The sequence below is a fragment of the Saccoglossus kowalevskii genome, chromosome 5, assembly GCF_978046115.1.
Source record: "Saccoglossus kowalevskii chromosome 5, keSacKowa6.1, whole genome shotgun sequence".
NCBI classification, from domain to species: domain Eukaryota; kingdom Metazoa; phylum Hemichordata; class Enteropneusta; family Harrimaniidae; genus Saccoglossus; species Saccoglossus kowalevskii.
Window position 1 is genome coordinate 6,513,143 of NC_140645.1, and position 15,565 is coordinate 6,528,707.

Genomic DNA, 15,565 nt, shown 5'->3' on the forward strand with positions numbered 1-15,565 from the left:
TTTGCGATCTGTTTACCAGTGACACACTTTAACAGTCCATTACGCTTGAGTGCTATATCTGACATGTAATCGTCAAGGTGAAAGGTCACAACAAAGCCCTTAGCCCTTGTTATTTTGTATCTGAGGAAAAAGGCAGAGCGACGATGTACTGTATTAAGAAAGACTACTTTATTAGTAGCGGTGAAGCATACCATCTTGCATTAACTACCTTGCAGTCATTACCCGACATTTGTAAAATTGTATGGCAGCGGCTATCGCTACGACAAAACAGTGATACAGGTACACACTTCGTTTCAAGTCACTTGGTATCCCGATTACAATATTATTTTTTTTCCGCTACTGAGTTCTAACAATAATATGAAATAATGCATTAAAAACAGTAAATTTCGAACAACGATATATACAAATGAGATAAATTGTTACATGATTAGCGTGGTTATATACCTTAAAGTCTTATTTAATTATACTTTTATGATTTAAGTGTGCCGACAGCAATTTTTTTTTATTTGACTATCCAAGGTCGATAAAAAATTTGAATAAAATAAGGTAACGAATTTCTGTTATTTTAATAGTTTTTTCCCAATATTTCATGCACTTTAAAGTTCTGTAAGATAATCTACAACACTCTTGTAGTACTGCACGAAATGCCAAAACATTACACGCAAGACGCGTATTCTAGACATTTTTCCTGTCCATTTAATATAAAAAATAAAGACTGCCAAAATATATACCTGTGGAAATTCATCATGGATTTCGAGTTCTAGCGCATGTTTTACTAATTATTATATCTAATTTTCTGATAGCAAATTACCTTTAAATGAATGGGTATCCTTGGCAACTGAGTGGATTTACAGGATATTAAGTGTCATCGTGTAGAATGTAATATGTGCAGGAAGTTTTAGGGTCAAATTATTTTGTGTGAGGTTTTCATTACTGTGAAAAATTGTGTCTCTCTCAATAACATATTGTATTGGATAGAGAGTCCTTGAACTAAGTGATTGGAGTGACAGGAGATACGATAGTTTCGTGTTTCAAATTAACATTCATAATTCCAATATGTTTGATTATTGCCTATATTACTATGAAAGTCACAATAGTAACTTTGTTTAAGTGTATATATAAATATATATTATCTCAGATGATCAATTAATATTCCGATATTACTGAAATATTAGCCCGAGTTTCTTAACCCATCAACACAATACAGGATTGAATGCAATGAAAAAGATAATTTGTATGTCTGCTCGACCGTTTATAATAAGTAATGTAAATCATGTATTGTTTGTTATTCGGTACACGATGTATGTACACTGTGTTTAAAACGTGTGTGTACATGTGTAGTTATGGACAGTGTGCTGCTGCAATGCAATCAACTAATGTGGGTTTTAGAAATATCATATTCTTAGACACGCTCCCAGTGCTTTATTGAATATCCGACGGCCAGTATTGGACCTTGACAGTTTTTCAGTAATTCCCGTCTTCTTACATGTGGATAATTATGGTTAAATCAAATAACAGAGACTGTGATTATGCTTAAGCGATAAAGAAAGCCATTAAACTATCCATTTCTTACTTAATCGAGCTCAACCTATGCCGCTTTACAAATAAAGACAAAATAATTAGTGTACATGTATATAACGTATTGATTACGTTATCTTAAGCAGCTGGTACATTGTTAATCATAGCATCTCAGTTAAAGATATTATTTCCGATTCGGATATCTTCTGGTAAGCTCCGTAACATGTAATACATATTCATCTTGCGAACTGCGTATCATATGTCGCGGTAGACTCAATTAACTAGCTAAACAATGTCTAACAAGTAGCACACAACAAAAGCGTTCTCTAAAGCACACATCTGAGAAAGTTGATTTGATTGCAGGAGAAAATGTTCGTCATAAGGTGTGAAATAGGTTCACGACTTAATGTCCCCGAATATCATTGAGGTATAATTTGAGTTGCGTGTATTGATATTGTGATACACAAACGAAATAGGCTATTATATAATCATGTCAAATCGTTTGTTAAAATGTACATTGTTTGCTGATTCAGGTATCTGTCGACATTATAATATTTTATATTTAAAATATACAATGAGGTACAAAGAACACAGTGGTTAGTATTGAAATAATTGTACTTCATGTGAATGCATAAGGTAGTTCAAAAAGAATATAGACAATAGCGTATTGTGAGTGTTTACTATTCTCAACGTTTGACATCATAGGCTCCTAGTATTCTAGTCAGACATCCTTAACCTGGGGGTTAGTTCAAGCAATTGCATCTTTTCTTGGAAACCTTGTTCGTGCAAAATGTATTTACTTATTATGCATTGTCAATTATACACTCAGAAGAGATTTGTAATTTCAATATACGTGATTGTATAATCTTAGGATTATTACTTTTTCAACTGTTTCGTAATGGTTTAGGCTTTCCAAATGACCCACAAGGTTTAATAACAATTTCACTCCGCGGGTTTATCTTAACGCTAACATCAAATCCTACTTAGGCTATACCAACGGGAAAATAGCGGATTATATGAACTGTCTACTCAACTATATTATAAAACAGCTTCCCGTACATACATATTTTCCACTCAAGAGTCGTTGAAACATATAGTTATCACGTACGGTATGGTTTTTTAATTTATTTAATCTACTTAAGGTCAAACGTATAATTTAATGACTATATGTAATATTATTAATATTAAACTACAAGGTACATTGTCATCTAGCATTTAGGTTCATGCTATGATGTGTAGCTTAGAGGAAATCTGGGATTAAGTATGTTTTTCAGTTAAGACATTTCAAATAATAGTAAAATTATTTCACAGCGGTATTAAATCCGAATTGAATTAATTATTATGAATTATTAACTCATACTTTGCCATGCCTGACTATGTATAAGTGCTTGTATTAATATTTAAGGAAGTAATGATATGCATAAATGAGATATCTACATAATACTTAAGCTTAACACGGCAGAAAAACTATATGTTGGTATGAATTAACATTTATTTTTTATTACATTATCATTTGTCATAGAACTTGTTTAATTAGGTAATTTGGTTGTGGCCCATCTTACAATACAATATATATTAGAAATATCGCTGTTTTTAAATTCGGATATTATGATACAAGGGCATTTTCACAAAAAGTGGATTAACTCTCAATATGTAAAAAATGCTTGAGGTTTAAAGATATATGCACAAATTTTCTTCTGTTGTCAAAAAAATGTTTAAGATAATTGTTTGGTTGAACATATATTCATTCGGTTCAAGTGCCAACTTGTCACAAAGCTATATAATCTATATGAATGTGTTATCAAATCATGCATTCCTGATTGAACAACTCACACATTTGTACATGGTCATTAGTCTACTGTTCAACCCCGGCTATAGCCGCACCTGGGCGTCATGACTAAAGTCTTCTTCAACATTTCTCTATTATTTTATGTTTTTACTTGATTAAATAAAACCATCTGCCGCTATATAATTATAGTTTATAAAATTGCATTCACTTCTGTATATGTAGCGTGCGTTAGCAGCAAACAGCTGCAGCATTGTAAAATGGCGGTACCGCTATAAAATATAATAATATCAATTGACAAAATGCAAACTGTCAATATCAATATTCTAAAAACAATACTTCACGTACAGCAAATATATTATGGAATATTGTGGTTATTCGAAAATAGGCTTTTAACTCGTCATGTCATGTGAGTATGCGTTTTATACAAAGTGTAAATAATACGTTGTCTGTTTAAGCGTACTGCGTAACGAATATGGCGTTCAACTGCCTAGCATTTTGATTACATGTATTTTCTATATTGTAGGGTTACATATTGTCATGGTAATAATGATATTAATGTTAGTTTTGAATTAAAACCTATTACAGCGCTGACTAAAATAGGTGGTCATTTAAAGAACTCGTTACAGATTTGTGTAGTTTTGATAATATTAGAACAGAGATAGAATAGGCGTCGTAATCGGAAATGCTTAATGGTGCAGGTGTTGTGGATTTAACAAAGATATCAAAACTGTAGTATTAATGTATCGAGTTAACTAAACCTTGCTTGTGCTTCGAATGTACTATATTTGGGACGCTCATGTATTTGCGTTTTCATTGTTGCATGTATGAATACTAAAACAATTTATTTTATGCTTTCTTTGATATACAGAACTGTTTATAACAAAAACTGTGATTTCAACATGCTAAAAAAATACTCAGGTATCCACATAACCACATAACCACAATACACCCGTCACATTTCATTGGCGGACATAAACACTTTGCATGCCCCGTATGGTAATTGGTGTGCAATTCAATATAATAGATTGTTATGTACATTGTACATATACATGAAAATAAATGTGATTTTCCCTTTTATAGTGGATTCTGTTGGCTTTACATCGTGCATGTATTCTTATCTAATTGGGCTCGGGTCGAGTGTTCAGCATGTGAATATAAGTGTTTTAAATCATGCGGGCGTCAAAATCGCGTTGAGAGCCAGAGAGCCGAACCAATTGTTTTTGTCTCTCAAATAGCGTTCCATTTGCCCGGCTCTTGCCTCTACAGTTCAATTAATTAATGTAACCATGGCATTCGGTTTAGTTGGTGCAATATTGGGAGGTAATGGAACAATTTCTGAGAGTGGAAAACAAGCTCCTTGGCATTCTCGCAGCGGTCGTAACGCTATGGAAAGCGCGACATTCTAAATTACGTCGTGTGTTTAAGCTCACGCCGTGGTAAACTTGTAATTACACTTCTAATGCATATAATAAAACTTGTATGAACTGGATACGGCTTTTGCGGCCCTCGGTCATATGGCTAACACACCCTCCCAAGCTCGGTCGCCTCCGCCACAAGACATTGGGCCGCAAAATCTGTATCCAGTTCACTATGTGTATGTACGTGAGACACAGCGTTGGTAGAACTAAAATGCTGTGGGTGGATGTAAATACAAGGTGCAATTTTAAAATGTGCTGACATTTCTGAATGAGCTGTGAGAAAACTGCAATGTCTTTCAACAAGTAAACCGTGAAATGAATATGTAATTTCAAGGAGACGCAGACATACAGTTTATCTTCAAAATACCATAAGAAGCAATACTGTAAAAACCAAATGAATTATTACATATAATATCCATCCTCTATTTTGGAAATCTAATACTGTCATCGTGTTTTTGGTTGTCACAATAATTAAATTATATGTCAATATGATAATAACAAAGCAACCATTGTATATGTATGTTTCAGTCACACCTGTCACGTGATGAATTATTCCAAATGTTTAGAAGGTTAATGTGTCTATTTTAAATCGGTCCGAATCTCTTCCAGGATATCTTTCACTGTTTGCATATATGTGTGATTCTGTTTATAATTATCTACTATATTTATTTTATATGCATTAACTATCAATATAGAATTATTTATGATTTTTCTGTTTTGTGCAATTATGAAATATATTTATCGCGGTAAAAGGGGTCGTATCCCCTAAATTTTTCTGAAACACATCTATTTTGTTAAATTATATCCCTTCATTATAATCTTAAAATAATATCCCAATTCGCGTTGTATAATTTTGTATTTGTTTGAACGTTGCATCTAACTCCAGTGTGTTACTCATTGCGATGATAAACGTCTTTGTTACTCATACAATAGACAGGAACACTGTGACGTCACGGACATTGCCCATGAGTTGTTTTATTACCAGGAGAAAATTTATGCCAATACAATGTAAGAAACATAAAATGTTAAACTCGTAAACTTGTTGAGGGAAATACGATTATGAGTACAAACTGAACTAAACTGACGTAAAAGGCTTTTTAAAGTAGAACGTAGTTCATGCAATAATGAAACTGACAAAATGGTGTGTACTCCGATCGAGTGTTACATATTCCATCATGCTTCGCTGCTTCATTTCCTAGGCGCGCTGAACTCGGCAAGCCAAGACAGTACATAATAATAGACGTTTACATGGTCGCCTTGGTAACATGAGTAAAATATGTGTCCTATAAATTAGAAGGAAAGATGCCTAATACCTTAGCTATACAGGAATCATGTCTATTTCTCGTCGAATATCGGTGTGATATAAAAGTCTGTCTTCGATAGTCGAACAAAAAATTCCGCGAGCAATTCGGTGACTGGATGACAAACGCAACTGAATACTATGAGGCGTTGTTCGTCTATTGATTTCTGATGCAATTATCTTGGGAATGTGGTAGCTGTTACATGTACAGTCGTATCATTTAAACAACCTACAACTTTGAAAATTGGTGACGAATAGAAGAATTTGAGACTTGGTGTTCGATAACACAGTGTACTACAGGTCATTATAAAACATACAATCAAGATTAGACTTATATTCTAGAGCATACATTCAATAATATGACCAGGCCTACTGAACAAATGGCTTGGCTTTCTGGCAATACAATCAATACTTTGTATTAGTTTTGTGAGAAGTATGATCTACGGATTTACTCACAGTATGATTAGCACGTAAACCAATTACAATTGTATCAGTCGTACCTACGCAACACATATAGCGTAATCTCGATTGTCATCCAGTCACCCCAGCCCCAGTGAGAATCTCTGTATTTATATTGTACTTGAATGTACATTCTTAGTGGGTATTCACTGCCTTTAATAGTATCTAACATGCTGCATATGATACAATTAACACACACTTTCTTTCTTTCACCTCCATAACTCTTCACAGCAATTTTGTTGAAATACAGAAACAATTTAAGAAGATTGATTCTAAGGTTGCAAAATTTAGTTCAAGATAGACTGCAATTAGTAACGTGATGTCGTACATTGCAGTAGTGATTGATGCGAAGTTCAGGCTCTGCTGTGTTTTAGTCCCAATGCTATTAACACAGTGTTCTTTTCATGATTGTTTTCGGCAATAGATATGGAGTAAGACGTGCACAGAAATTATATCGAGCGTCGTTGAAGAATATTATAGTGATTTTCTGTTACCTAACAATATTGATTGCCCTTACACCCTATGTGAAATGATAATACACGAGTAAACTTGGAATTTAATGACTATTGAAACAAATGTACAAAGCAAAATGTTGTTGATATGTATCTGGTATACATTCAGTCCACAAACCTGTCTTTGTTTTGCTAGAATTTGAAAAAGAAACTTTATTTGTGACGCTTTTTGGAGAACTATAGCATATATTGGAAATGTTTACATAATGTTTAACCTTTAATTTTGAATACGAATTAGTTATTAATTTTATTTTATAACAATCTTCATCGCTTTGATTTTTATAGAACGATTTACACGTAGCACTACGCAATCAATAGGGAACTATATAAATGACAAGTGAATTATTGCAAGTTTCCTTGAGTGGAATATATAACAACGACTCTCAGTATACAAAACTGATTGGTACGTTCACATTACCACTTCGAAGTTATAAGGTTACTTTGTTATGAGGTTTCACTGTTGAATGCGGGTAGATGTAATTTTGTGGGCGGAAGGCAATTGTGATATCCATTTCTATGGCCAGTAGTGGTGCTCATACTGGTTCTCTGAGGTTAACTTGAAAAGGGAAAATGACTTATGACAGCGTTCACCTTCTCTGGTATTCACAGCGCAATTACGGTCATTAGTCAGTGATTTTCTTCAAAGAACAGTTTACATGAGAAGTAATTTTTCTAGCCCGAGATAACCGTGAATCGGTATTCGGTGTAGTCAGCGTATTTATAAAATGACGATTTGAGTTGGTATATTGGATCGTCCTTCACCGCACATAGTCACCAAATTGTGGGAGAAAATGGAATATACGATTTACACACTGGTCGCACTATTTTGAATCAGGGTATCGAATAATCATTGTATATCAGTTGTGGAAGGTTAAAAGGCGGTGGTCGTCGTGCCACGTATCTTTGGGATTTGTGTTGATAAACATTGATATCCCTGTAATTAAATGCGTTCTCCCATTGGTAAGTACGACCCCGAGTTTTGATCTGTGCGTGATGAGCACTGAATAAATATTTTAATTCTTGGTATAGTCGTTGATGCGTTCCGATCATCTCAGGAATTGCCTAATTAAACCTCGGTAATGTTCCTTGTGTGTCTCATTGATCTGCGAAGAACTCGTGTCCTTGTTTGTTTTAAGTTTCATATCTCGCGCATGCGTGGCACGACACCCACCGACCTTCAAAATTACAAAGGTAAGAAGGCTCAAATATATGTTGAACTCAATGTGAATAAATACATTCCAGTACAATAAATAAATTGAATTGATGTATTTTTATTTCTGCTTTGCCTCGCACGTGCACCATCAGAGGTATGCCAGCATTACCAATCTATATCCGTTAGGCTTCTTAAAAGTTGGTTCTATGAGGCTGTGATTGGTACGTGTATCAAATAATAAATATGTCTCGGTCGTTCATACTCAACACAAGTTAGCGATTATTGTTAGTAGATATTAATTACATTCAATGAACTATTTCTCTCGGGGGTTCATTTTACACTGACATGCCGCACTTCATTTGTTTTGTTCTTTTCTGCAATATGTTTGCAGTGAGTGGATGAAATCGACAACACCATTTTAAGACGTGGGCTGTGAAAGGACTATTTTTCACAATAATCGTATAATGATAATTAATTTCAAATTCACACCCTGTGAGGGTAAGGTAATATCAATTCCAACCGTGTATATTTGATGATTATCGGTGTGAGGGTGGAAAACGTTTTGCAATACGCCGAAAATGTAATAAAAAATCAATCAATCAATGAATGAATCAAGGAATAAAATAAAGGAATGAAATGCAATCTCACAATGTCACAAGCTGCATTGGTGAATTGGGTATTTAATTCCCAAGTTCACAGTGACCGTATGCATGCATTAGAGAACTAATTACTTGTTGTTATGTAATAATGTAGTTCCCAACACGATGAAACATTATTTTTTGGAAGCAACACCGCTGCAAAAATTTAGCAAACATTTTGTTTTACACAGACAGCTGTGTTGTGCATTGTTAATACCATTCGCATTTGATTTAACAGAGTTAACGACGTTTATGAGATGAAAGGTATATATCGTACTAGGTTTTCTGTGACGCATTTTGCTTTTCGTCGTAATTACTTTAATACATTCATCATAAACATAAAATAAACGAGAGAAGAGAAGAAAACGACAACGCCATAACATCAATAGACGCAATAGCCTTACTATCACTTCACAGAAAGGATGTGACAACATGATGAAGACTGAGAATGCATTTCCGTCATTGCTGTATTGTAACTTCACGTATTCTTTCTCATCAATTCTGATTAGTTGATTATATTCTCATCATTGGATAGTGAGAATAAATGTGTTTTCACCAGCAGTGAAAATTAAATGCACTCTATTTAACTGCTTGAAAGTGGCTTATTCCAGTATAATAATCTTATTTCTATATAGTGTGGTTTCCGACACAATCAAATCAAAACGGAATTTACAAAACATTAATCTGAGACGTAAGAGAATCTCGTCACAAAAACGCAAATTTGACTGATTACCAAAAACTAGATTTGGAAACGGTATATTAATGAAAACAGGGTAAAACTAAACAACTTATATGTACAATGTGTACTTAGCTACAATAGTGTTCAAAGCTTCTAGGTAAGAATGGTTTATTCGATTCATGTCTATGTTTTCCATTCACGTTCGAGATGTTTGTTTAAAAAACAGCTTAACCACTATGTATGAATGTACGTTATTCAATTCAACGGTAGTTGTCAAAGCCAACCTGCAAACAAGAAGGCATATTTGGAGTAGCGCCCTCGAAGTCAGAATAATATATGTCAGTTAATTTATGTATTATGAAGTTCTCTCTGATGTTCGCAAGATCTTCACTTTGGCAGAAACCATGGCAGCTTCGGTTGACGATTTCTTTAATGGAACATATTATAATCTTACTTTTGGTACTAACTATGAGACATGGGATCGGAGAAACATCGCGGCGGCGGTTTTCATTGGCGTTCTGGCCGTCATCGGGATTGTCGGAAACTCATTGGTAGTGTACATCGTACTTAAACATCGTGACATGCACACAGTTACTAATATGTATATCATGAATCTTGCTAAGACAGACATATGCTTCTTATTAGTATGTGCTATACCGGCAGCATCTCAACTGGCTGATGGAGGAGTCTGGCATTTCGGTGAATTCATGTGTCGTTTTACTGTATACATACAAAGTGTAAGTTCCACTTTCGTTTATTTCAGTAGATTGTTCATTTCAGTAGATTGTTTGTGGTGTTAATGATAAGTCACGTGATGAGATGAATAACAGCAACAACTTATACATCAAGCTGATATGAAGTATGTTGATTGTCATGTTTCATTGATGTAAATATAAACAAAGTAAAAAAGAAAGAACAAAATAAATATAATACGCATATTTACCTTAGTCTTATTATAGTTCTCGTATATGCTACGTAGTCTCACCATAGTTATTGTATTTCCGCCTTGGTATTGACATAGTTATTTATATGCGTTGTAGTCTATTGGCATAGGTATTGTATGTGCAACTTAGTTTCACCATAGTTACTGTATAGTCTTGCCATAACTATTGTATGTGTGTCTTAGTCCCACCATAGTTACTGTATATCCGCCATAGTCTTGCCATAACTAGTGTGTGTCTTAGTCCCACCATAGTTACTGTATATCTGCCATAGTCTTGCCATAGTTACTGTATGTGCGTTTTAGGCTCCCCATAGTTACTGTATATCCGCCATAGTCTTGCCATAGTTACTGTATGTGCGTTTTAGGCTCACCATAGTTACTGTATATCCGCCATTGTCTTGCCATAGTTACTGTATGTGCGTTTTAGGCTCCCCATAGTTACTGTATATCCGCCATTGTCTTGCCATAGTTACTGTATGTGCGTTTTAGGCTCCCCATAGTTACTGTATATCCGCCATAGTCTTGCCATAGTTACTGTATGTGCGTTTTAGTCTCACCATAGTTACTGTATATCCGCCATAGTCTTGCCATAGTTACTGAATGTGCGTTTTAGTTTCACCATAGTTACTGTATATCCGCCATAGTCTTGCCATAGCTACTGAATGTGCGTTTTAGGCTCACCATAGTTACTGTATATCCGCCATAGTCCTGCCGTAACTACTGTATGTGTGTCTTAATCGCACCATAGTTACTGTATATCCGCCATAGTCTTGCCATAGTTACTGTATGTGCGTTTTAGGCTCCCCATAGTTACTGTATATCCGCCATAGTCTTGCCATAGTTACTGTATGTGCGTTTTAGGCTCACCATAGTTACTGTATATTCGCCATTGTCTTGCCATAGTTACTGTATGTGCGTTTTAGGCTCCCCATAGTTACTGTATATCCGCCATTGTCTTGCCATAGTTACTGTATGTGCGTTTTAGGCTCCCCATAGTTACTGTATATCCGCCATAGTCTTGCCATAGTTACTGTATGTGCGTTTTAGGCTCCCCATAGTTACTGTATATCCGCCATAGTCTTGCCATAGTTACTGTATGTGCGTTTTAGTCTCACCATAGTTACTGTATATCCGCCATAGTCTTGCCATAGTTACTGAATGTGCGTTTTAGTTTCACCATAGTTACTGTATATCCGCCATAGTCTTGCCATAGCTACTGAATGTGCGTTTTAGGCTCACCATAGTTACTGTATATCCGCCATAGTCCTGCCGTAACTACTGTATGTGTGTCTTAATCGCACCATAGTTACTGTATATCCGCCATAGTCTTGCCATAGTTACTGTATGTGCGTTTTAGGCTCACCATAGTTACTGTATATCCGCCATAGTCTTGCCATAGTTACTGTATGTGCGTTTTAGTCTCACCATAGTTACTGTATATCCGCCATTGTCTTGCCATAGTTACTGTATGTGCGTTTAGGCTCCCCATAGTTACTGTATATCCGCCATAGTCTTGCCATAGTTACTGTATGTGCGTTTTAGTCTCACCATAGTTACTGTATATCCGCCATAGTCTTGCCATAGTTACTGAATGTGCGTTTTAGTTTCACCATAGTTACTGTATATCCGCCATAGTCTTGCCATAGCTACTGAATGTGCGTTTTAGTTTCACCATAGTTACTGTATATCCGCCATAGTCTTGCCATAGCTACTGCATGTGCGTTTTAGTTTCACCATAGTTACTGTATATCCGCCATAGTCTTGCCATAGCTATTGAATGTGCGTTTTAGTCTCACCATAGTTACTGTATTTCCGCCATAGTCTTGCCATAGCTATTGTATGTGCGTTTTAGGCTCACAATAGTTACTGTGTATCCGCCATAGTCTTGCCATAGTTATTGTATGTGCGTTTTAGGCTCACCATAGTTACTGTATATCCGCCATAGCCTTTCCATAGTTACTGTATGTGCGTTTTAGTCTCACCATAGTTACTGTATATTCGCCATTGTCTTGCCATAGTTACTGTATGTGCGTTTTAGGCTCACCATAGTTACTGTATATTCGCCATAGTCTTGCCTTAGTTACTGAATGTGCGTTTTAGTCTCACCATAGTTACTGTATATCCGCCATAGTCTTGCCATAGCTACTGAATGTGCGTTTTAGTTTCACCATAGTTACTGTATATCCGCCATAGTCTTGCCATAGCTACTGAATGTGCGTTTTAGTTTCACCATAGTTACTGTATATCCGCCATAGTCTTGCCATAGCTACTGAATGTGCGTTTTAGTCTCACCATAGTTACTGTGTATCCGCCATAGTCTTGCCATATCTATTGTATGTGCGTTGTAGGCTCACCATAGTTACTGTATATCCGCCATAGTCTTGCCATAGTTACTGTATGTGCGTTTTAGTCTCACCATAGTTACTGTATATTCGCCATAGTCTTGCCATAGTTACTGTATATACGTTTTAGTCTCACCATAGTTACTGTGTATCCGCCATAGTCTTGCCATAGCTATTGTATGTGCGTTTTAGGCTCACCATAGTTACTGTATTTCCGACACAGTCTTGCCATAGTTATTGTATGTGCGTTTTAGTCTCACCATAGTTACTCTATATCCGCCATTGTCTTGCCATAGTTACTGTATGTGCGTTTTAGTTTCACCATAGTTACTGTATATCCGCCATAGTCTTGCCATAGTTACTGAATGTGCGTTTTAGTTTCACCATAATTACAGTATATCCGCCATAGTCTTGCCATAGTTACTGAATGTGCGTTTTAGTCTCACCATAGTTACTGTATATCCGCCATAGTCTTGCCATAGTTACTGTATGTGCGTTTTAGTCTCACCATAGTTACAGTATATCCGACATAGCCTTGCCATAGTTACTGTATGTGCGTTTTAGTCTCACCATAGTTACTGTATATCCGCCATAGTCTTGCCATAGTTACTGAATGTGCGTTTTAGGCTCACCATAGTTACAGTATATCCGCCATACTCTTGCCATATTTACTGAATGTGCGTTTTAGTCTCACCATAGTTACTGTATATCCGCCATAGTCTTGCCATAGTTACTGAAATTGCGTTTTAGGCTCACCATGGTTACTGTATATCCGACATAGTCTTGCCATAGTTACTGTATGTGCGTTTTAGTTTCACCATAGTTACTGTATATTCGCCATTGTCTTGCTATAGTTACTGTATGTGCGTTTTAGGCTCACCATAGTTACAGTATATCCGCCATAGTCTTGCCTTAGTTACTGAATGTGCGTTTTAGTCTCACCATAGTTACTGTATATCCGCCATAGTCTTGCCATAGCTACTGAATGTGCGTTTTAGTTTCACCATAGTTACTGTATATCCGCCACCTTATTGATTTCAGCATCGTATCTCCTCTACTGATACATTGTTCTTCGATGAGAACCATATTGCATTAAATAGGAACGTTTATGTATGTTTTGCGTAATGACAGCGGTATACATTAGTCTGTGAAATCGATATGTCTGATTGAGCTATTCTGAGACGATTTGCACAATTTAAAAGAAACAAACAAGTAAGAATTTCCCAAGAATACAGAAATCCGAAAAAAACCCAGACGTTTCAAAACTCAGCTGTCAGTAATCAAATCTTTGATTGATACCGGTATGGTGCCGAGTTTTGTGGTTATTATATTACGCATTTGAATGTTTGGAGTAACGGGTCTGAAGGTGATCTACTATCAGAATATACCAAAGCTTACTGGACTGTCTTACAGCCAAGTAGACAGCGTTGAAGCTTACGTGGTATATTACTCACTCGAGTCTCTTCAATTTAAAAGCAAGAACAAATAATTCTAATACTAGATATTTCTCCGCCATATATCCGACGTAGGGCAGTGAATTTAGGTATTTTTCCTATACTGGGATTGCTATATAATTCAGCCCTCCAGTTCTGTATATAGTTGTCTATTTATAAGACATCGTTTAGCATTTACAACCTTTTGTAGAGTAGAATGTTCGAGCGCTTTTCGAATACACCTTTAAACACGTGTTGCCAAGCATGTGTGTTTATTTTCAACCGTTTTACATTGATACTTACAACATTATCTAAATATATGTTGACTTGAAACTAGTCTTATATAAAAAAAATGATAAACCATTTCAATATAAATATGTAACATGGAAATGTATCGCAGGGGTTGGTGCATTGTAATTTACATTCAGTAGGGATTTAAGAAAATTATCATGAACCATTTTATTTTCTATGGCAGTTTTACATGTGCCCCATATCAAATTATCGGAAGGCTTTCAGTTTCTAATTATTTCTGACATCCCTTTTTTGCGAAACACTATAATCTTCGATTTTGCATAGATAATCCAACCTCCATTTATCACATATGAAAATCGTCAGCATACAATAAAAAAAAAAAAAAATAACAATTTTTAGATAACAGGATAAAATGCTGGTTTCCTGTCCTGTTTTGAAGCATTTCCATTATCAAAATTTCACATTTAATTTAATGTCAACATGTTATGTGGCCCCTTCGGCACTTTTCACTGCTTCATACATTGAATTTAACAAGTTTACCCATGATTCTTACTTTAGTGAATTAAAAAAAAAAGCTGTGATAAATCATATTAATGAAGGGACAGTAGATACGACTATTTCAAACAGAGACATAAATTTTTAAACTATTGTACTTCAACAGCAATAAAATTTGTATCACAGTCAGCTTCGTAAATTCTATCAGACAGGTTCATAAACTTACTGTCCATATCATCCTTTAATTGCGGGGGTATTAAGTCGTATTTAATGAATATGAAAACCCTGTGTAATAGTTGTCACATGTGTATTGTCACGGAGTACTGGTTATGTAAATTGTCACCATACAAGATAAAACGTTTTAATCTTCCAAGGATTACAATTTAACAATATGTCAATTGTAATTATTTGCGTGTATGTGCTTACTAACTAACTTCTTTATTTGATTGTGATATTTGCGGTGCCGGGTTACATTTATTCACATAGCTATACCGATTTACTTATTTATTTATCACTGTGAAGCACATGATACTATCTAATTGGTTGGATCATTGCTTTTGAATTCACAGTCATAATACTTAGTGTTTAAACATCGTGATGACATTCACGTGATGTATATAATTCCTTCTATCCA

At 35.4% G+C, this 15,565-nt stretch overlaps 1 protein-coding gene across 1 annotated transcript in view; it reads left to right on the forward strand.

Annotated features, from left to right (window-relative positions):
* The first annotated feature begins 9,870 nt into the window (after positions 1-9,870).
* The window catches only part of LOC102809209 (G protein-coupled receptor 54-like), a 60,612-nt gene continuing 54,917 nt past the window's right edge, over positions 9,871-15,565 (forward strand). The window contains exon 1 of the mRNA XM_085499488.1: positions 9,871-10,203. Coding sequence (XP_085355614.1) covers positions 9,871-10,203 — 333 coding nt within the window. The remainder of the gene's footprint in view (positions 10,204-15,565) is intronic.